Here is a 24,502-nt window from a genome sequence, read left to right as displayed (position 1 = left end):
ATCTACTATTTACCTTTTCCCAAATAAATGGCCCTAACTGTGCCAAAGAGTTGGACCGATGTCACTTGCCTAACAAAGTCAAAATTGTTAAAGCATATTAATGAGCATGCCTATGAGATGAACTAATAAATCTTTTTGGAAATCACTTCAAAGCACACTTCTAGCTTTACACACACACACACACACACACACACACACACACACACACGAACAGCTTCTCTGAAAGATACTATTACATGGTCTAACACAATCTGATCTTTAAAATTCCATATTAATTGCCAGATTTACTTGTTATACATAGTCAATTCAAACAATATACTCTACTTGAAAGGTTAATATAGTTTTTATAACAGTTATATAATTATCTAAATATTACTTTCATATTTTTTATACTTACCCTTCTCCAAGCTTCTCTAATACATCAAAAACTTCTTCAGGCTGCTTAGTCAAACTGTCTTCACTTAGCTTTTTTAGCTTACTGAAAAGAAAAAAAAAGAAATGTTTTCCTTAAGACCTTTTAAAATATTTTTTGTTTTTAATAGGCAAAATAATCAGATGGCTTAAAAATCAATAAATATAAAAAGGTATACAGTGAACATTCTCCTTCTACACTGTTTCTTGTGTACCTAGAAACATCCCAAAACATAATCTTTTTATTAGTTTTTATGAAACTTTCATATAAATATGAATATGTATTTTTAATTCTACCCCTTTTGAACATACATACTATTTTGTTCTATTATTTCCATTTAACAATATAGCGTCATGTGTCACTTAACAATGGAGATACATTCTGAGAAATGTATCACTAGGCAATTTCATCACAGTACGAAATTCATAGAGTGTCCTTACACAAACAGATAGCAGAAACTATTAAACATAGAGATCATTTAGTACATATAAATGGTATGACTTATTACTACTTGAGCCATGATGAATAAAACAACATCGGAAAATGATATAATCAAGAGACATGGTCAACAGGAGACATGAGGTTGCTGTCAGTATAATATGGCATACAGTTTTACGCTAAACTTCTTTTTATAAGTAGAAGTATACTCTAAAATAATAGCCGGGCGCAGTGGTGCATGCTTATAATCCCAGGGGCTGTCTCTAAATAAAATACAAAACAGGGCTGGGGATGTGGCTCAGTGGTTGAGTGTCCCTGAGTTCAACATCTGGTACCAAAAAAAATAAAAAGTAAAAAATAAATAAAGTAATAAAAGTATAGTACAGTAAATACATAAACTGGTAACATAATCGTTTATTATCATTAACAAGTATTGTATACTAAACATTTGTATGTTATTACATTTTTATAGTTAGTGTACAACAATTTATTTACTCAAGCATTGCCACAAACACATGAATAATGTGTTGTACTATGAGGTCACAGTGTCTATGATGTCACTAAGAAATAGAAATTTTTCATCTCTGTTATACTCCTGTGGGACTACCGTGACATATACAGTATGTTACTGACTGACACATCATCATGCAGCACATTGACCTTACTGACAAACAAACATATAAGCATAATCATAATAATAATTTCAAAATCATTATTATAATCTTATAGAAATTATTAAAATTGCTGATTACATCATATATTTTAATTGTAAGTTATATAAATATGTATATGTATAGTAGTTCCTCTCCATATCATATTGCTTTCCACAGCTTCAGTTACCCAAGGTCAACAGGAATACAAACATGTTAAATGAAAAAGTCTAAAAATAATCAATTCATAAGTTTTGAATTACACACTACTCTCAGTAGCATGAAGAATTTCACCTCCAGACTGAAGTGAAGAATTTTCACTTCCAGACTGTGAATCATCCCTTTGTACAATGTACATATGCTGTGTATGCTACCTGCCTATTAGTCACTGAGAGTCATCTTGGTGACAGAACAAAAAGTATATGTTCAAATAAAAATTTATTTCTCAGACTAGGATTGTGGCTCAGTGGTAGAGCACTTGCCTAGCATGGGGGGCCCGGGTTCAATCCTCAGCACCACATAAAAATAAAGGCATTGTGTTGTGTCCATCTAAACCTAAAAAATAAATATTTTTTTTTTAAAGTATTTCTCATGGTTCTGAGGGCTGGAAGTCCAAGATTACAAGCCCAAAAGATTTGGTGTCTTGGGAGAGTGTACTTTCAGATTCACAGAATGGCATCTTCTTGCTTCTTCCCAGGGTAGATGGAGGAGGCAAGGGAGCTTGTTGGAACCTCTTTTATAAGAACACTAATTCCATTATGGGGATGATCAGGATCTAATCACCTCCTAATATCATCACCTTGAGAGTTAGGATTTCAACATACAAATTTAAGGAGAGACCCATCTAGACTAAGTATCTTGTGTCTTCCTTTTTCTAGGCAGCTAATTGAGTGACTTGTCTAAGATTATACAGTTAATTTTTGCAGAGCCAAAATTCTAGCAGCCGTAATGTCTTTTTCAATGCTATCTACCCATTAAATTAAACCTGTTTCATTGAGGCCTTCGTCACTCCTCCTTATGTAAATTAGAATCATTCTTTTTCTGTTTTATACTGTGTCTGGACCATTTATAGTTATGACAATACCATCTTACTTATGGGGGGGTTTCCTGTTTACTGTGTTTTTATCTCCCTGAGGATAAAAACTTATCATGGCTCATTATGGTTGCACCCACCACCAGCACTGAACATACTGCCTTGTATATTACTGTATTCAATAAACACTGATGAACTTGAAAACAAAAGTCTATGTTCAGCCTGGTGCATGTCTGTAATCACAGGGGCTAGGGAGGCCGAGGTAGAAAAATCAAGAGTTCAAAGCCAGCCTCAGCAACTTGGCAAGGTCCTAAGCAAGTCAGCAAGACCCTCTCAATAAAATATTTTTAAAAAGGGCTGTGGGTGTGGCTCATGATTGAAAAGGAAGAATCATAATGGACAATAGTGAAATTCAGAACTTAATCACAAACTATTTTGAAAATGTATACTCTAATGAAGATCTTGAAGACATCATCAAATTTCTAAAAACATATTACCACTGAATCAGGAGGATATATACAATCTAAACACAGCAATTTCAAGCAAAGAAATTGAAGATGCCATCAAAAGCCTACCAATCAAGAAAAGCCCAGGACCAAATGGATTCTCAGCCAAGTTCTATCAGACCTTCAAAAAGAACTAACACCAATGCTCCTCAAATTATTCCATGAAATACAAGGAGGGAATCCTTCCAAACTCATTCTATGAAGCTAGTATCACCCTGATACCAAACAGACAAAGTCACCTCAAGGAAATAAAACTTCAGACCAATATCCCTGATGAACATAGAAGCAAAAATTCTTAATAAAATATTGGCAAATCACATACAAAAACATATTTTAAAAAATAGTGTATATGATCAAGTGAGGTTCATCCCAAGGATGCAAAGTTGGTTCAACATATGGAAATCAATAAACATAGTCCATCACATCCATAGACTAAAGGACAAGATCACATGATTATCAAAATAGATGCAGAAAAAGCATTCAGCAAAATACATCATCCACTCATATTCAAAACGCTAGATAGTAGAAACAACTCAACACTGTAAGAGCTATATATGCTAAACCCAAGGACAACATCATTTTAAATTAAAGCACTGCCTCTAAAAACTGGAACAAGACAGGATGTCCTCTTTCACCACTTTCATTCAACATCTCCTTGGAATACTAGCCACAGCAATTATACAAAAGAAAGAAATTAAAGGGCTACAAATAGGAAAAGAAGAACTCAAACAAGCCCCATTTGTGGATGACAGATTCTCTATTTAGAAAACCCAAAAAAATTCCACCTGAAAACTTTTAGAACTCATAAATGAATTCAGCAAAGTAGCAGGATATAAAATTAACAACCATAAATCAAGTGCATTCATACACATCAGTGATAAAAAAAAAAACAAATTAGGAAAACTATTCCATTCATGATAGCCTAAAAAAAAAAAAAAAAAAAAAAAAAAAAACCACTTGGGAATCAATCTAACAAAAGAAGTGAAAGACCTGTACAATGAAACCTACAGAACACCAAAGAAGGAAACTGAAGAAGACCTTAAAAGATGGAAAGACCCATGTTCACGCATAGGCAGAATTAACATTGTCAAAATGGCCACACAATCAAAAGATTTAATGCAATTCCTATTTAAATCCCAATGACATTCTTTGTAGAAAGAGAAAAGACAGTCATGAAATTCATTTGGAAAAATAAAGAGACCCAGAGTAGCCAAAGGAAACTTTAGCAAGAAAAGTGCCAATAAACAGAAGGAAGTAGAGACTAAAATGCTAAGTGAAATAGGCCAATCCCAAAAAACTGACGACCTGGAATGCTCTCTGATATGCGGATGCTAACCCAAAATAAGGGAGTGGGGGGAGTTCACTGAATTAGACAAAGGAATAGGAAAGATAATAGAATGAACCAGACACAACTTTCCTATGTTCATATCTGAATACATGACCAGTGTAACTCCACATCATGTACAACCACAAAAATGGAAAATTATACTCCATGAATGTATATCACAATACATTCTACTATCATGTATAACTAAAAAGAATAATTTAAAAAAAAAAAAGAACACATGGAAGCCAGTTCTGTGGTAAATATGTGAATCCAAGCTGTTCAGTAGGGTCCCAAGTTCAAGGCCAGCCTGCACAATTCAGCAAGACCCTGTCTTAAAAGAAAATGGAAGAAGGACTAGGGATGTAGCTCAGAGAGCACTTTGTCTAGCATGCACAGATCCTGGATTTAATACCCAGTACAGGAAAAAAAAAAAAAGGAAAACCACACAGAACATTCTCCAAATTAAAACCATAGGTTAAACCAAAAAACAGTTTAAGATGACTCTAATTATACAAGTATCATCACCATGGAATGAAACCAGAAATCAATACCAGCAAGAAACAGAAAAATCCACAAATATCTAAAACTGATACAACTCAATCTTAATCTCTTAAACAACCAACAAGGAAAAAATCACTAAGATTTAAGAAAAATCTCAATACAAATAAAAATGAAAACACATCATACCTAAGCTTATGAGATGGAGCTAAAGCAGTACAAAGAGGAAATGTTATAGCAGTAAACACATGAAAAATGAATAAACAAACTTACTTTAAAAATTAAACTTAATAAGAAAAAGGGAAGGTAATAATGAAGATGAAAGGAGATATAAATGAAATAGAAAACAGAAAAAAATAAATTCAACCAAGAGTTAGTTTTTGTTAAAAAAAAAAAAAAATTAACCCACCCTAGTGAGACGAAGAAAAAAAAACCAGAAAACTCAAATAACTAAATTGGGAGCAATACAACTAATTGCACGCGGGAAAGGATAATGTTAAGAACTATCCGAGCTGGGCATGGTGGGGCACACCTGTAATCCCAGCAGCTTGGGAGGCTGAGACAGGAGGATTACAGGTTCAAAGCCAGCCTCAGCAACGGCAAGATGCTAAGTAACTCTGTGAAACCCTGTCTCTAAATAAATACAAAATAGAGCGGGGATGTGGCTCAATGGTTGAGTGCTCCTAAGTTCAATTCCCAGTACCAAAAAAAATTTTAAATTTTTAAAAAGAACTATCTATCAACAAATTAGATAACCTAGAAGAACTGGATAAATTCCTAGAAATATATAATCAACCAAGACTAAATCATGTAATCATGAAGGAAAAAAATTATATATGAAAAGTCCTGTAATTATTAAAGAGATTGAAACATTAATCAAAAACTTTCAACAAAGCCCCAAGTAGTTATATTCACTGGAGAATTCTCTTGAAAATTTGAAGGAAAATTAACATCAGTCCTCCTCAAATTTTTCCTAAGAATTCAAGAGAAGGAAAGATTTCCTTATTCATTTTGTGAAGACAGCATTATTCTGACACTAAGACTGGACAAGGACTCAAAATCACTGTTATATATACACTAACATGGCTAAAATTAAAGACCAATTCTCAGCAAGGATATGGAAGTAGAAGATCTCTTATATGTGGCTGTTGGAAATGCAAAAGTAAATAGCTATCCTAGAGAAGTGTTAGCATTTCTTCTAAAGTTATACAACCCAAGATTTCCACTCCTAGGTGTTTATCCAAGGAAAACGAAAATACATCTTAACCAAAGACACAAATATTCACAGGACCTTATTCCTAACAACTAAAAACTGAAAAGAAAAAAAAATCCAAAGTCCACTAACTGGTAAATGAATAAACAAAACTATGATAAAATCATTACTGCTCATCAGAAGGAGCATTTGTTTTATGTATATTGTACCTCAATAAAATTAACTCTGCAAAAAAGTATCTAGACTTAGTGGTAAGGAAATTACTGGTGATGGCAGCAAGAGCAATTTAGTGGAGCTGTGAAGGTGGAAACTAGACAGTAATTGTGGGAAGCAGTGATGTGGATCAAGGTGTCTGATAGCCTTATTGTTGTGGTGTACTTGCACTGGAATTCTCCCTATGCAAAAGTACAGGGTTAACATTTGCCAGTTACTATGCCAACGGCCCTGGGTCTCTCTGGGCAAACACCCAGGGATATCAGTTCTGACCTTGAAACTCAGATGCTGACTCCTTGGGATAGAAGATTCTGAGCATAGCATGATAACCCTAATGTCTCATCCATGCTATGACCTACAAGCCTGCCTGCTTTGCAGAAACTTTCTCATAAATAAACTTTTGATGATAAAACTGATATAAATAACATGTGGAGCCAGGTCTGGGTCACTGTTCTCAATCAGAGTTCAGTATCCCACTTTTCTCTCTATAAATGTTTGTGGGTTTTTCTTAATCCTCCATTGCCCCTGGCTGGTAACAGGGCACCCAAACAAGGACCAAAAACAGGGGAACTTCTCTTTGATGATTAGATGAGGGGACAATTCTGAAGAACACCGTCATTTTGGGAAAGTAGCACAGTACAGTCAGGTGTAAAACATGGAACATACAGAATCCAAAGAAAGGGATCTCTGTGTTGCTTTGCTTAAATCAAGGAAGACACAGTTGTCACAGATTTTAAAATTTGTTACTAAAACTAAGCCCTGGTTTCCTAAAGAAATATAGAGACATAGAAGAGACTTAGTAAAAAGCCACATGATAGGTATACAGCTGAAGACACAAACAAGGCACCTGTGGCTACTTTTACTTTATGGTCTTTTGTGCGAGACTCTCTCAACCCATCTCATGAAAGTGTGATACAGGAGATTGGGGTTGTGGTTCAGCGGTAGCCCGTTTGCCAGGCATGTGTAAGGCACTGGGTTTGATTCTCAGCACTGCATATAAAAAAAAATAAAGGTCTATCAACAACTAAAAAGAATATTAAAAAAAAAGAAAGTGTGATATGGCCAGCTTCTGACATGATTCCTGGCCTTAAAAACACCTATAATGATTATAAACTGTTAACAACAAGTCCGACATGCTGACAGCACCTATCCCTCCCCAACTGGAGCCCTTGCCTCCTTCGAGTAAACAGGAACTGAAGGCAGGGAGTCTAACCAGGACAAAATTAAAATTATGAGTATACAGATCAGCACTGTTGTCATTGCTGCAACAGAGTCTCCAGACAAAACATAAACTATAGCACCACACTTTAAGAGAATAATTTTACAAAAGAAGAAATAGTTTTAACAACAGCCTTGGGGCTGGGATTGTCGCTCAGTGGCAAAGCGCTTGTATGAGGTACTAGGTTCAATCCTCAGCAGCACATAAAAATAAATTAAAGGTATTGTGTCCATCTACAACCAAAAAATATATTTTTAAAAAATATTCTCCTTGCTTCTTAGTTTCTTTAGATCTCTTATCTCTCCTAGACTTAAGATGTAAATTACACAGCTTTTAAGATTACAAGAATTATAGAAAAATCAGTTAAGACAAAAAGAGAAAAATTGTCCCCTTTAAATTCAAGCCACTTCAGCTTGGCTGCTGATCTTGTTTACCTCTAGTATTCTGCCACACCACTTTCCTAACAAATTCCTCCCTAAATGCTATAGCAAAGCGAAAAACAGAATGAACTGACTCTAAACTAAGCTAAAAGTGCACTTTGATTTGATAAAGGTGTTCTACGTGATCTTTTACTAAAGTATTGTGGTCCATAATTTTTTCTAGAACTCCTGTTTTTTAAAATTCTCTATTTTTGAGTTCATGGTTTTATGGTGAATTCACATTTAATCTTGTGCTCCTAAAGAAGTAAGGAGAATATTTTTTTAAAAATATATTTTTTGATTGTAGATGGACACAATACCTTTAATATATTTTTATGTGGCGCTGAGGATTGAACCTAGTACCGCATTTTTCTGATCCATGTTTACACTTTGTCTTTGTTCAGAGACCAATTTTTCTAGGGTTACCTTTGAAATCCAATAAAAAAAAATTCTTTTCACTAAATCCTAAAAAGGACATAGACATGGTGATGTTGGGGGTAGATCTGATAGCCATCAAGGACAAATGTTAGCTGTTTGAACCTTTGCTTTCAGTGATCATCCTGGCATTTCCAACTGTACAGGCCTGCCCTATATTTAAGTCATAATATAAAAGTCTGATGAGCTCTATATTAATTTCAAACAGGTTAAATTTAAAACTTAAATAACATCTATAACATTGTCTCCTACCTACTTTTTTTATAAAAAGTTATAGAATCTTTGTTTCCTGTTTATTTTGTGTATGTGTGCACACCTGTATATTATGTCATTGAGTCTACATATGTGCTTTAGTCTATATATCGTGTACATGGTATCAAAATTGGCATATAAATGAGCACTCATAAATTAAAATTTAAATAAGAAATGGATCCAAATATTTTTTGGTTTATGTGGCTTAAAAAAAAAAGTTCAGTTTGGACTGGGTAAATAGATAAAAAATAAAGATGTCTTCAAAATTACTAACTCACGCTTTTCTACACGGTTAGACAATAAAGTATTGGTTTCTATAAAATGCCTAAGATGTAACATCGATTACTTTTAGGATTTTTCTTTAGCAAAAAAGAAATGACTAGCACTGTTAACTATATAGATTTGCATCATCTTGGTTTATGTAGTTAAAAATAAGTAAATTAGATTCAGCACAAATGAGATTTTCATTTTCTTTGTTTCTGTGTCTTCACCAAAAACAAGGTTGTTAAGAGTTAAGATTCAGGCTGGGGATGTGGCTCAGTGACAGAGCGTATAAAAGGATTAGTTGGGCTAATCCACATGCCTGGCAGGTGACTTTTGCTAATTTTTCTGGCCAAGGAAAAACTATACATCAAGTCACTTCCAACTACTTAGCCACTTAGCTACAGAGCTAGACCATGCTCCAGAAGTTAAAACTGATAATTCTCTGGCTTATACCAGGTCTTCTTTTCCACAGTTTTGTAATAAAATCATATTGATCACTAAACAGGTATCCCTTATAATCCTCAAGGCCACACCATTGTAGAGTGAGCTCACCTGTCCATTAAGTTACAATTACAAAAACAAAAAAGGGGAGATAACCCCCACAAATTGTTTGAATCAAGCTCTGTTTTAAATTTTTTTAACTGTAATGCTGAAGGCTGTGGTTGTGGCTCAGCAGTAGAGTGCTTGCCTAGCAGTGAGTGCTTGCCTAGCAATTGCAAGGTCCTGGCTTCGATCCTCAGCACAAGAAAGAAAAGAAAGAAGTTTAAATGATATCTGGGATGAATTAGTAAAATATAAGAAGGGTGAAGCTACAAGATGACAAAAGAGACAATGAGTAAATCCTGTCCCTGAGACAATGAATAAACATATGTCCAAAGCACATGTGATGAATATGCTTTAACCTCAGAGTTGTTAAGAACACCTCTCAAGATTATAATAGTATGAAAGGATAGGCAGAGTTACAGATAAGACTATAGGTTGGTGGGAGCCAGCTGAGGGGTTCTTTCATATATTGGTTTGTATTTTTTTTATGAAGTAAGAGAGTTATTTTATCTGTTGTAAGGAAGTCAAAAATCTCACATTTGAAGATATATGACTATATTTGAAATAGCCAGAGTATAGAGTTAAAAGAAAGAAAGAAAGAAAGAAAGAAAGAAAGAAAGAAAGAAAGAAAGAAAGAAAGAAAGAAAGAAAGAAAGACCTTAACCTCACAAAGGTTAGCAGGATTACTAAATAGAAATGCAGGCCTTGTTGAAGGTAAGAGACCACAATTATAAAATGACAATCTTTGAGATGGTGTATTTTCTTTACTGTTGATCAAAAATCCCAATTAGGCAAAGAGAGTAATCTGTCCAGAGTTAGAACTTTACCAGGCAGGTGCTATAGAAGAATAATGATATAAGAAAGTTAAAAATATTGAAAAAAGAATGGTTGAAAAATAACATCAGTCAGAGACAGAAATAAAAATATGGGGTGAGGGTGGAGACTGGGGTCACAGCGAAGTGGGAGAGCACTTGCCTAGTATGTGTGAGGCACTGGGTTCAATTCTCAATACCTCATATAAATAAATAAAATAAAGGTCCATTGGCAACTGTGTGAGTGAATGTGTGAGTGTGTGTATGTGAGTGTGTGTGTGTGTGTGTTATTTTTTTTAAAGGGAGGAGGCCAATGAGCAGGGAGAAAGAATGAAGTGCAAAGATATTATGTACCAGAAAAAGAGCACAGTCCTATCAGAATTAAAAAACCATCTCTTAAATTTTCAAAAAACAAAAATTGACAATTGTGCCTCAGAAATCAAAAATGCTTCATGTCCTTCAAACTTAAAAAAAAAAACAACTCAAATTGAACCAGTTATGGAGGCAGCATTATTATTAACAATTCTCTTTAATATTAAGTGAAAAGTAATCTAATCACTACATACTTCCTCAGGAGTTATAAAGTTTGCTTCAAAGTAAGCTCATACTCTGGCTCACTTTAAACAAACAAATCATAGGTTCCCCCAAATTAATCCAGTAAATACAATGAATATTTTCTATTAGTCCACAGATCTTATTTTCTCAGTATGTAAAACAATTGATATGTCAATTGCCTAATTTAACAGTCAAAAAGAGTGTCTCTGGAGCATTTATCAAGTGAAAACACATGATTTATTTTGGTAAACAATTCATGTTTTATGTCATTGTGTCTTTATTTCCTCTTTCTCTTTCTGGTGTTTAAATAATCTCTTCAGTTACAGTTTAATTTAAAATAATTTTTGTATTGTCTACTTTTTAAAATTTTTGTAGTTCAAAAAATTCTCATAATTAAAAGTAATCTAGAGATTCAAGATGGGGAGCTAGGGTAAGGCTACATTCCTAGTCTCTCTGTGACCTGAGATTCAAGTAGGATTACTGCAACTCTGCAAGGTGGGTCAAAGAGAGATTGCACTAAAACTCAATACTGGACAGTCAGAGTGTCTTGGACACTCAGAAATTTGGGTACATTAAACAAAGAAGAAAGAATATATTGAACCCAAGCCTGTTGCAGCAGCACCCGTATCGGCACTGATTCAGCACCAAAGAAGGAAAAACACAGAGAAACACAACAAACAAACAGATTTAGTACAGGGACCCCGAGATAAGAAGAGCTGCATGCCCTTAGCTGATCCAGAGGCTGCACTGTACACTGGGCATAAAGAGTGCCCCATTTTCCCAAGTGGCTATGCAGAGCTGAAGTGGGGGCCATCCTGAGGTGGCCATGCTGCAGCTGCTGCTATGGAAGCTAAGAGATCCAAGCAAAGATTTTACACAATCCTCACATCCATCTGCCACAGGACCTAGGGTATACTCAGAATAATGAGAGTAACAGGCACAGAGAACATATACCCAGGTGGGTTTAAGTTGGAAAAGCAAAACAGAGCCTAACTCACTTTCCCCTGAGTCTGGTGGCTCAAAAGACCAGCTGAAGCAGGTTGAGAATCTGAACAGGAGTATGAATACACTCAGGGTCTAAGACCAAGAAGCCTGGAAAGGCTGTGTTCATGGGCAGGAGAGGTGATGAAGTACTGGCTCCCCTGCCTCACGAATAGAATCCTTTGGAGGGCTCCTGAGATCCAAATTCCCAGAAGAGATCTGCAATTGCCAGTCCCTAGGGTGTGTTGATCTAATCTCTCCAGATCAATCAGAACCCAACAAAGCCCCTGAAGCCTAATTAGACCCAGCACCACTATCAGAACTCCACTCACAGATCCTAATTAGAATGTTATAATCCATGTATATATGTCAAAATGCACTCTTCTGTCATGTATATCTACAAAGAACACAACAACAACAAAAAAAGAACTCCACTCACAGAACTCTGCAGCACCCCAACATAAGAATACATTGGCCTGGACTGTGCAGGGAAAATTTCAGCTGACAGTACTTCCCATCTCATCCTACCTTTACTGGAAAGAAGGAAAGCTGAGAATTTTTGAACTCCAACTGGCAATTCGGTGAGCAACACAAAAAGAAGGAGGGTTTAACAACCCTCAGCCCTTGCTCTCCCACTCATTACATAACTCAAGAAGAAACAGAAAGACAGTCACACAGACAGTGATTATCTATTCTGATTGACTATTTTGACGACCCTTGTGTAAACAATTCCTTTTCATTAAGAATTATTTCTTTTATTTTTATTGTTTTTGTGTGTGTTTATTGTGCTGACTGATGAATGAACAGATATACATATATTTGTTTCTCTTTATCATTTTAAATTTTCATATTTTTAAAATGTAGCTATTTTCCTTGCCTTTTGAAAGTTAGGGCTTTTGATTAGCATATTTGGGTTTTGTTTTGCATTGTTTTTCATTTATGTTTTCTCTTTCTCTCTTTTCCTCTGCTAATAGTCAAATTCTAGGTTCTTTCACTTTGTTACTTCTTTCTTGTCTTTTCTTACAACCATCAGATCCTACATCTCTTCTGAATTCTCTCAGTTCACTTTTTGAAACTGGAAACTCTTTTCTACCTTTCTATCACTTTTCTATTAATTATGTTCTTACTATCTTTTAGCATTAATTGGCTTATATAACACTGATCCCTACCATTAATAGTGTTGCAGTTATTACTGCTGTGGAAGCCATAGTTGACACCTGATGTTTGCTTTAATGTCAGATATCATAGTTACTTTTTGTGTTTGCTGATGGCAACTGCTGACCCTACCATTTCTGAGTTTTGTAGCAGTTAACATTGTGGATGTCACAGTAGGAACCAAGTATTTAATGTTGTATATTATTTGCATTGATATTACTGTTTGTTTCTCCCTATTCTGTGAGGTACTATGAGGACACTGTAAGTTCACAGGGTAGAAACTCTGAACTAAACTCAACCAAAAGACAGTACACCTCGCTCCAAACACAAATTAACGACAATCTTCAGCTAGACTTTAATGAATAGAAGAGACAAAAAATCCAAACTAACTACCAGCCCCAAGTTAAAACACCTGGGAGCGGGGCCCCTGGTCCCACCTACCGACATTCATTGCTATAGCAAAAACAGAGAAGTAACACAGAAGCAGTAGACACCACACCTATGACGGGGTCTCCATCCATATTGTTGGGTGTGTGGGAGACTCCCCGCTAAAGTTAAGTCTCTGACTTGCGAGAAGAACATCACGTAATCCCTTACCCCCCCCCTCTTCTCCGAAGAGCACCAAGGTGAAGAGCGCCAAATTCAAAAGTGTTCTCAACCAATCCCCATGGGACACAGTGTCCAAGTGTCTGCTCGCCCTTTCCTGAGTTACCCTGCCAATCAGCACCCGCCACATCGCCTACCCAACTCTTCTTAAGCCAAAGGGCTCTCTGCCCTCTTCATCTTCTTTCCCTCCTCTTTCTGCTCTCTTTCTCTATTCTCTGCCCTCCTCCTCTCCTCTCTCTGCCTCTCCTTTTCTTCCCCTTCAGGCAGCCCCCCAATAAAATCTCTTGGTTGAATCTCCGTCTTGGGTGAGTCACTCGCCTTTTACATATCACTCTAGAACACTTCAACAATTAAATACTGTGCCCTAAAACAGCCCATACATAAGAGTGGAAGAGAATCTCTTCCAACAGATGCATAAAACCCAACACATGAATACAAGAAATAGGAAAAAGAAAGCTAACACAACAATTTCTAAAGGCCATAATTCACTAGCAAATGACCCCAAAAAATATTAAAGTGGATAAAATATCAGATAAGGAATTAAAAAAATAATGATCAACAAATTACAAGAGAACACACAAAAAACTGAAGGAATTAAGTTAGCACAGAATATGAATGATAAATTCAATAAGGAGATAGAAATATTAAAAAAGAACCAAACAAATATTGGAAATGAAAGAAACAATAAATCAAAATAAAGGTTCGATTTAAAGTCTAATAGAGTAGGCCATGCTAAAGACAGAATCTCAGAGCTAGAAGACAAAGTGATCGGCCTTGAACTGGATGTATTAACAATGACAGTATTAAGGAAAAAAAAAAGTAACCATGATAATAATATACAAGAATTCTGGGAAAACATGAAAAGACCGAATTTAAGAATCTCTGGAACTGATGAAATGGATAAACTCCTTATGGAAATAATAACAGATGATTTTCCCAACCTTCAGAGTGAAAGGAACATTCAGACACAGGAGGCATTCAGAACCCCAAATAGACAAATCAAAATAGAACCTCTCCATGACACATTATAATTAAAATGCCTAACATACAAAAGGATAGATTTTTAAAAGCCTCAAGAGAAAAAAACATCAAGTCACATTTAGAAGCAAGCCAATTAGAGTCTACTGATTTCTCAAAACAAACTCTACTAGCCAAAAGGGCTTGGAACAATGTGTGCCAAGACCTAAAAGAAACTGTCAAGTAAGACTGCTGTAACCAGCAAAGTATCATTCAAAAATTGAAGATGAAATAGAAACCTTCCAAAATAAGCAAAACCTAAAAGAATTCATGACTACTAAGCAGCACTACAGAACTTAAACAAATATTGCACACAGAAGAAATAAAAAGCAAACCTCAGAGCTCACAAAAGAACAAATCTCATTTGAATATTACCTAAGCAAATGAAAAACAGCACCAAATTAAACACAATGTGTAAATCAAAATGGCATCTCTCCATAATAACACTGAAAGTAAATGATCTCAACTCTCCAATTAAAAGACACAGACTGGAAGAATGGATTAAAATGTAACACCCAACTATATGCTGTTTGCAAGAAATACACCTTACAGGCAAAGACAGTCACAGGCTAAGAGTGAAAAGATGGAAATTAATATACTATGCAAGTGGAGCCTGGAAATAAGCAGGAATAGCTTATATCTAACAAAGCATATTTCACACCAAAATTAATAAGAGACAAAGAAGGTCCCTTTATATTTGTGAAGGGAATAATCCAAGAATAATAAATATTTATGCCCCAAATGTGCATTAACTAATCACATAAAAGAGAAAGTACTCAAAGGAAGTCCCAGATAGACCCCAGTACAAAACTGGTTTCAACACATCTCTCTCATTATTAGATAAGTCACACAGACATAAACTCAGTAAAGACTCTTTGGACTCAAAAATACTATAAAGCAAATGGACCTAACAGACATCAATAGAATATTTCATCCAACAACAGGGAATACATTTTCTTCTCAGAGGCACATGGAACCTTCTCCAAAATAGACAATATTTTTTGCCACAAAGCAACTCTTAGCAAACACTAAAAAAAAGATAGAATTCCTTGCATCTTACCAGATCATAATGAAATGAAATTAGAAATCAACACCAAAAAAACCTACCAAAACTATATAAACACACAGAAATTGAACAATACTCTTTTGAATGATGAATGAGCAAGAGAAAAAAACCAAGGGAGAAATTTTAAAATTCTTTGACCCAAATATGAACAGTGATACAACATACCAGAACCACTGGGACACTACTGAAGGTAATTCTAAGAGGAAAGTTTATAGAAATGAGTGGCTATATAAGAAAATCAGATCCCAAATAAAAACCTACTCATGAAATCTCAAGACCCTTAAGAAAGAAGTACAGGGGGGGCTGGGGATGTGGCTCAAGTGGTAGCGCGCTCGCTGGGTTCGATTCTCCACACCACATAAAAATAAAATGAAGATATTGTGTCCACCTAAAATAAAAAATAAATATTTTTTAAAAAGAAGTAGTACAAGCCAATTCCAAAACCAGTAGAAGGAAGGAAAGAATTAAGATGAGAAGCAGAATCAATAAATTTAAGAATTTGAAAAAAAATACAAGGGATTGATGAAACAAAGATTAGATTATTTGAAAAGATAAACACTATTGATAAGCCCTTGACCAAACAAACAAAAAGAAAAAGGGAGAAAAACCAAAATAGTTAGAGATGAAAGAGGAGAAATCATCACAGACATCTAAGAAATTCAGTAGATCATTAGGGACTTTTTTGAAAGTTTATACTCAAATGAATTGGAAAACCTAGAAGAAATGGATAAATTTTTAGACAAATGTTATCTGCCAAAACTGAATTAAGAGGACATAGAAAACTTAAACAACCAGTAAAATGTTGAAATACAAGTAGGAACAAGAAGCCTTCCAACAAAGAAAAGCCCAAAATAAGATGGATTCTCAACTGAATTCTACCAATCCTTTGAATAAGTACTATCAATAATCCTCAAATTATTACACAAAGGGAACACTTCCAAATTCTCTAAAGCCAATATCTATCACACACCAAAACCAGATATGGACACATCAAGGAAAGAAAATTACAGACCAATAAAATATTAATAAATTGTGCTTAACAACACATTAATAAGATTTTTATACCATAAACAAGTAGGTTTTACTCTAGGGATGAAAGGATGGTTAAATACACACAAATCAGTAAATATAATTCATCACATTAACAGAATTAAGGGGGAAAAATTATGTGATAAATCTCAATAGATGTCAAGAAATACACTACCCAGCAGTAATCTCAGTTACCAGAGTAACTGTCACAGTATCAGATACTCATGTTCAAGTAACCTGTAGTTTATTAAAAAGTAGCCCTACAAGACCAACCAATAAAGAAATGGAAATCAAATCCACAATGAGATACTGTTTTATACTCTTTATGATAGCTTTCATTAGAAACAAATAAACCAACCCAGAAAATAGAAAGTGCTGGTAAACATATGGAACACTTGGAGCTCTTCTGTATTGCTAGTGGGAACTAATGCTGAAAACAGTACGGGGAACCCTTAAAATATTAAACATGGCCTAGCAGCTCAGGAGGCTGAGGCAGGAGGATCATGTGTTCAAAGCCAGCCTCAGCAACAGCAAGTCACCAAGCAACTCAGTGAGGCCCTGTCTCTAAATAAAATACAAAATAGGGCTAGGGATGTAGCTCAGTGGTCCAATGCCCCTGAGTTCTATCATTGGTACCCAAAAAATTAAAAAATAACTATTATAAATGTAACACTGTTATATTTATACAGGCATAAATAGCCTCTGAAATTCCAATTAACTTTGGAAATACCATGAGTCCCATGTAGGTAATGCTCCAAATGACAATTAAAAAAAAAAAAAAAAAAAAACACCTTGGGAATTTCATGGGCTTTTTTTTAGTTGTAGTTGGATTCAACGCCTTTATTTATCTATATGTGGTACTGAGGATCAAATCCAGAGCCTCATATGTGGTAGGTGAACACTCTACTGCTGAGCCACAACCCCAGCCCCTCAAAAAATTTTTTTTCAAGCATTAACTAGTACATTTATTTTTAATTCCCACTGGAATTTTATGGAATTTCTTGCTCAATCTGATTCTTATTTCTTGTTGTTTATTTTGTTGATAGTACTGGGGATTTAACCCAGGTCTCTTTCCTCTATTGTTATATAAGACACTGAAAATGGAAATTACCAATTGTGTTACCCAGATAAATACTTAATTTTATTTATTCAAGGCACACACACACACATTAAAAAAAAAATACAAGAGGGGCTAACATCAAAACTAAAGGCACAATATTTGACATTTAAATTCTACAATTTCTCATTTTACGCTTTGGAGTAGATTTATAAAGCAGTCTTCAATTTCCCTTGACATTTTCTTTGTTTGTACACAGATATTTTTATGTATACAATGACAAGAAAGATGAAATGTTCTACCTAAAAAAATAAGGCCTGAAAGCTGGCTTCATGGAAAGTGGTGGTGTATTATTTTCTATATCTTTTTTGTTTAAGAAAAGAAGACACTAGGTCGCCTCAAACAAAACTGAGAAAGTGCTGGGAACAGTGACACATGCCCATAATCCCAGAGATTAAAGAGGCAGTAAAATCACAAGTTCGAAGTCAGCCTTGGTGCAAGACCCAGACTCAAAAATATAAAATAAAAGGGCTGAGGGTGTAGCTCAGTAGCAGAGCATGTCCCTGGGTTCAATCTCCAGTACCACCAAAAAAAATGAGAAAGAAATAAGTTAAAGAGTAATCAGAGTAAATAAGTAGAACATGAAGATAAAAGTCTACTCTAAATAATTTGCTACATAATTTCACTCTACTCACACTTAATTTCTAACTCAAACTTAAAAATAAAGGTGTAATGGAGATATTAACCAGAGAAAGGAACTCAAAACAGTGCTGTCACTCTTTTTAACAGAATATCCCACAGTTTGAAAGAATTATCAGTTCTCCTACATATGAATTAAAAGCTACTAAAAGTAACAGGCTCTCAGTACCCAGGTAAGGGTCTTTTTAAAAAATATATAAATATATATTTATTAGTTGTAGTTGGACACAACACCTTTTATTTATTTATTTTCATGTGGTGCTGAGGATTGAACCCAGGACCTTGCTCGCACATGCTAAGCAAGCACTCCACCGCTGAGCCACAACCCCAGCCCCCAGGTTAAGGTCTTGAAATAGTATTTCTCACTAAAAGAAACTCAGGCTTCTTGGAGACTTGGTTGCTTCTGGATCTGGAACATGAAACATACAAAATAAGTCCTGGTATCTTATTACAGCAGGCAGCAAGGAAACTATCAAAGACCAGTAGGGTCGTGTTCTCTCCTGAAAAAACTCCCATGGACCAAAGATGGGAGATTTTGAGTTTTAATAACAGTAATCACAACAGATAAAAATTCATCAGCTCATAATGACATTTAAAAGACAAGAGCGATCCCCTTTAGAAGAGAGGAAATTCATTCATTATCTTGAAAACTGATAAATAATGGGAAAGAAATAAGCATTTATCCTGTCTTTCCTTTATAAATGACACCTCTGGATAATCAAATAGGAAGTGAAGGGAAATGACTTTACAAAAACATTCATAATAAAAGGATGCATTTAGAAGTTCACCATTTTGCAACATTCAATGAATTAAATAATTACTAATCATTAACAGTTGCTAACCTCACACATACAAAAAAGAGAAACCATTTAATATTAAAAGATTCCTACTGTCTTGCCAAACCCCACCTCTAACAATGCCTAAGGGATCGAATTTGAGTTTCATCCATCTCTGGTTCCAGCTGCCCATCTACAGAAAAGGACAAAGGAATATGTTGAACCAAACCTTGAATAAGCAATCGGCAAAACGCAGATTGTGAGAAACCACAGTTCAACCAACCTGAGTTCTTAAACAAGGAAAAGAAAAAACTATAGAGGGCTAATCTAAACACTAAAAGTGATAATTCATATCAAAACTAATTTTTACCAAGGCTTACCTAGAGTATCTAGCAATACATATTTAGGTTATTACTTATGAAAACCAGGATAGTAGTTTACTTGTGAGAAAAATGGTTGTGATGGTGACAGAGAACACAAAAGAGAAGAGACTTCTAGGGAGTGAGACAAATTTTATTTCTTAACCTGACTGGTGATTACAAAGGTTCTGTCTTATAATTCACCAAGCCATGCATTTTTATGCTGATATTTTATGTTTCTACATAAAAATGTTAAAAAAAAAACCTGCAGATCACAGCCAAAACATCTGAACATTTCAATACCTAACAAAGTCTAGGTATGGTTCCCATTTTTTAACCTGGTGAAAGCAAGAGATTAAAAAAAATAGAAGTTAGTGTTCATTATTTCCTTCCTACCCTCTTCTTCTAAAGGAACCACCTAATATGACATTTTGGACCAATTAAGAATCACTTTCCTGAAAGTATGGAATTCCAAGGAAGAAAATAGAGACATTCAAGCCTGTTCCTCTTTTAGTCTTCACCCAAAATTGTTCAAACCCAACCCCAAGTTGCTCAAACCCAAAACATAAGAGCCAGGATTGATTCTTCTTTCTTCATCATTCCTTTCAGCTAATCCTTCATTTCTAACTTGAAAACATAACTTAAATCTGTCCACTTCTCTCCACCTCCACTGATACCACCATCTCTAACCATGAATTCTTGCAGTAGTCTTCATTTCTGACTTAACACTTAACCCTCTACAATCTACTCCAATCAAATCAACCATAATGATAGTTTTAAAATACAAATTGCTGGGCTGAGGTTATGGCCCAGTGGCAGAGCACTTGCCTAGCACGTGTGAGGCACTGGGTTCTATCCTCAGCACCACAAAAAAATAAAATAAAGATATCATGTCCATCCACAACTAAAAAAAAAAAAATGTTTTAATACAAATTGTTTAAAATCCTGCTTAAACCCCTTTAATGAGAGCCCATGGCAATCTGACAAATCCAAATTCCTTTCCATCCCCTGTATCACTGACTCTCTGCCCATCTTTCTAACCTTATCTAGCCACATTCTGCACCCAGCCACAATGGCCTCATTTCAATTTCTCCCACACAGTAAGCTCTTTGCCCCTCTAGTCATTCTCATGGATTTTTCTCTGATTAGAATACCTCTCCAGTATTCTGGCTCCTCACATCACCGACAATTTCTCAATGTCATGTAGCAGCTTAAATATCATCTCCTCAAAGAAGCCTCCTCCAACTGTCCTATTAAAAAGGTTCTGCCATTTTTCTCTATCAGTACATGCTACTTTTATCTCTCACAGCCCACACTCCAACTAGAGTGTAAGTTCTATGAAAGCAAAGATCTCCTCTGTTTTGTTTACCAATGTACTTAGCATCTGGAATTTGGAAGGCAATCAATTAATGATTATGAACGTGTGAAAAAGGAGCAAATGAATGAACCAAGGCTGAGAGTTAATTTCTACCAGAAGATGTAATCACTAAGAAAGTCAGTTTTCCCAAGAAAGAGAATGAGCAACCCAACAGAGAGAGACTGAATGACTCCAGAGAGACAAAATGAGAACAATTAGCTGCCTATTATCTTCAGTTTTTGCTTTCCTCAAATATATAAAAGTTCACCTAAATTACAAAAAGAAGTTAAACTTGCATTCCTTTCTAATTATAGAACTCTAGGTCCCACATTTCAGAAAACCAAAAATCCTAAATATGAAAAAATAATCTAGCAAAGAATAATTCTAACCCACCCATGGAATTACAAATGCTCAACAATTTCACCAGTTATTAAACATGTATGTATCAGCTGGGTAAGGAGGCACACACCTGTAATCCCAACAACTCAGGAGCCTGAGACATAAAGATCAAGAGTTCAAACCCAGCCTCAGCAACTTAGCGAGGCCCTAAGCAATTCATCGAGGCCCTAAGCAACTCAGCAATACTCTATCTCTAATAAAATATTTTAAAAGGGTTGTGGGGGGGCTGGGGTTGTGGCTCAGTGGTAGAACACTTGCCGAGCATGTGGGAGGCACTGGGTTCAATCCTCAGCACCATATAAAAAAATAAATAAACAAAATAAAGATATTGTGTCCATCTACAACTAAAAAGGTAATCTTTAAAAAAAAAGGGGGGGTCATGTGGCTAAGTGGTTAAGCCCCCCTGGGTTCAATCCCTGGTACTAAAAAAAAAAAGTATGTATCAAAGAAGTGATATGTACTTATATATAATAATAGCTGGAAACACCTGAAAATGTTGCTTAATTCACCTCTTTATTAAGATGCCTGGTATCATATAAATCTATAGACTAATTTAGAGTCCAATACAATACTACTTATACTAATTATCATGTTAACAGCTTTCAGTAATTCTCATTTCATGAAGTCATTTTTCAAGATATAACCTTCGATGAACTCTCAGAAATTCAAGGTAATCTGGGGCTGGGATGTGGCTCAAGTGGTAGCATGCGCGCCTGGCATGCGTGAGGCACTGGGTTTGACCTGCAGCACCACATAAAAATAAAATAAAGATATTATGTCCACCTAAAACTAAAAAATAAATATATTTTTTAAAAAAGAAATTCAAGGAAATCTGAACTTTAATATTCATAGCATGTAACAAAAAATTACTTTAAATATTCATATTTACATATGTATCTTTCCATTTATTCAACTTGAGACTCTAGAAAAAGTTATGATAAAACATTTCAAATATAGAATATTTATTCTATGAGCTAAAGCCTTCTTGAAATTAGAACAATTCTAACATATGAGGCAATTCAAATAAAATCACAACAAAAAAAGAAGCTCAAAGTAAAGCTTAAGATAAAAGAAAGGTTTTATCAGAAAGGATAAATTTTCTCTTTAGAAGAAAATGGAAAGACCTTTGGGAGTTAGAGAAGCTGAAATTGATAGAGAGTCAAAAATTGAGGGCATCATAATTACAGTTGGACATTCCAGTGCAGGGGGTCAGTATACTCTATAAGAGCCTTTGCCTCAAAGTAACCTTCATACTTTACATTTTTCTCTATAAACTGTCAGATATCAGGGCTGGAGTTGTAGCTCTGTGGTAGAGCACTTGCCTAGCATGTGTGAGGCACTGGGTTTGATCCTCAGCACCACATAAAAATAAATAAAGGTCCAACAACAACTAACTAATAAAATAATTTTTAAAAAAAACTTCAGGGGCTGGAGCTGTAGCTCAGTGTCAGAGCACTCGCCTAGCATGTGTGAGGCACTGGGTTCAATCCTCAGTACCAATAAAAATAAACAAATAAAATAAAGACATGCTGTCCATCTACAACTACAAAAAAAAATGTTTAAATTCCTTTCAGACATTACAGATAATCATTTCTAATTTTTCCATACTTTGAGACAATATGAAGTATTCCAAATACTATCATTTTAAAATATGAGTTTCCTCTCTCTCCTTCACCTCTTTCCTTTGTAGAATCTTTATGCATGGATACAGTAACTAACACCTTTCTGGACTTCTTTGGTAATGCCATCACCTATATTAAGCAACAGAATAAAGATGAAAATAAAATCAATTTTCTGTCACTAATACATACACACATTATATTTTTTCAAACTACAAATCACAACCCATCAGTGGGTCATGAAAATAATTTAGTGGATCATGATCATTATTTTTTTACTGAAACCAAATAGAAAACACATTTCATGAAACTTCTGTTTGAGTAGTATATATGTAACTCTGTACTGAGTCTCAGTATCTGTTTAAAAAATGTTTTTTGAAAGCCACTAATATACAATGGCCTGAAGTGACAATATCTAGTTCAACTAGAGATAAATTCTAGTTCAATTAGAGAAAATTCCATTGCAGTGGAATTTTTTAAAAACAAAAAAAATGAAATTCTTCACAAATTCTAAGCACTCATGTTTCCGTTACAATCCAAACAAGAAGTGTTAGATTTAAACCTTGCATTATTAAAGCTTTGTGGAATAAGTGCTTATATTATTTCAGAAAAGCAAATTTTAACCTAGTTTGTTTCATATGTATTATCTTTCTTTACATTTCTTTCAAATTCTTCAATATTCGTACATTCTATATCTTGTCCCCTGAATGAATAATAAATAAATTAATCATTGCCTACAGTCAACACACATTTCTCAACTGTCTTAAAGTACAAATGAAGACTGCTCACCTAGAATGGCTCCAGATTTCACTGCCATAGTCCCTCTCTCCAACAAGAAAATGTCATTGACTATTCCCCTTGAAAGGGCCTAAATCGATTTTATTGGAGCTGACATCATCCTAAATTAACCACCAAAACCTAAAGAGAGCATATGCTTTAAGGACCATCTCTCTAACAACTGTTAAAGAGATGTTCCTGTTTGCTGTGTTCTTTTCTCCTTAGACTACTTTAGACATTATATCTACTTGTCTGCCTCTAAAGTTGGAAACTTCCAGGCTGGGAGTGTAGGTGTGCTTAGCATGTGTAAAACCCAGAGTTCAATGTCCAGCAAAACATAAAAAATAAGGTAAAGTGAATGATATAAAATTAGAAACTTCCCATAGAATGCTGTTTTTGTGTTTTGTTTTGTTTTGTTGATACCAGAGATTGAACTCAGGGGTACTTGACCACTGAGCCACATCCCCAGTCCTATTTTGTGTTTTATTTAGAAACAGGGTTTCACTGAGTTGCTTAGCAACTCACCATTCCTGAGGCTGGCTTTGAATTGGCAATTCTCCTGACTCAGCCTCCCCACCCACTGGGTACAGGCATGGCTGTGTTGTTTTTTTAAGAGTTCTTAAGAGTTCATCTTCTCAAAGACAACATCAGCTCTTCAACTCATGAATCTCTCCAACAATAAACGCAGAAGAATTTACCTTCCAACACTCCAAGGACATATAAATTAGTAAAGTGGACATAAAATGAAGTCCACCCCCTCTTTTCATTGCAGTTATTTTCATGATATTCCTAATATTCTACTATCTATTTAGTTGG

The 24,502-nt window shown here is 35.1% G+C and overlaps 1 protein-coding gene across 5 annotated transcripts in view; it reads right to left on the bottom strand.

The window, feature by feature from the left end:
* The window catches only part of Stk3 (serine/threonine kinase 3), a 272,590-nt gene that overhangs the window by 242,882 nt on the left and 5,206 nt on the right, over positions 1-24,502 (bottom strand). For all 5 annotated transcript variants that reach the window (XM_078016883.1, XM_040293823.2, XM_078016884.1 and 2 more), the window contains exon 2: positions 398-478. In XM_078016883.1, coding sequence (XP_077873009.1) covers positions 398-478 — 81 coding nt within the window. The remainder of the gene's footprint in view (positions 1-397; positions 479-24,502) is intronic.

This window comes from Ictidomys tridecemlineatus, chromosome 7 (genome assembly GCF_052094955.1).
Source record: "Ictidomys tridecemlineatus isolate mIctTri1 chromosome 7, mIctTri1.hap1, whole genome shotgun sequence".
Lineage (NCBI taxonomy): Eukaryota > Metazoa > Chordata > Mammalia > Rodentia > Sciuridae > Ictidomys > Ictidomys tridecemlineatus.
The sequence above is the reverse complement of the archived record's forward strand: the minus strand, read 5'-3'. Positions and strand labels throughout refer to the sequence as shown.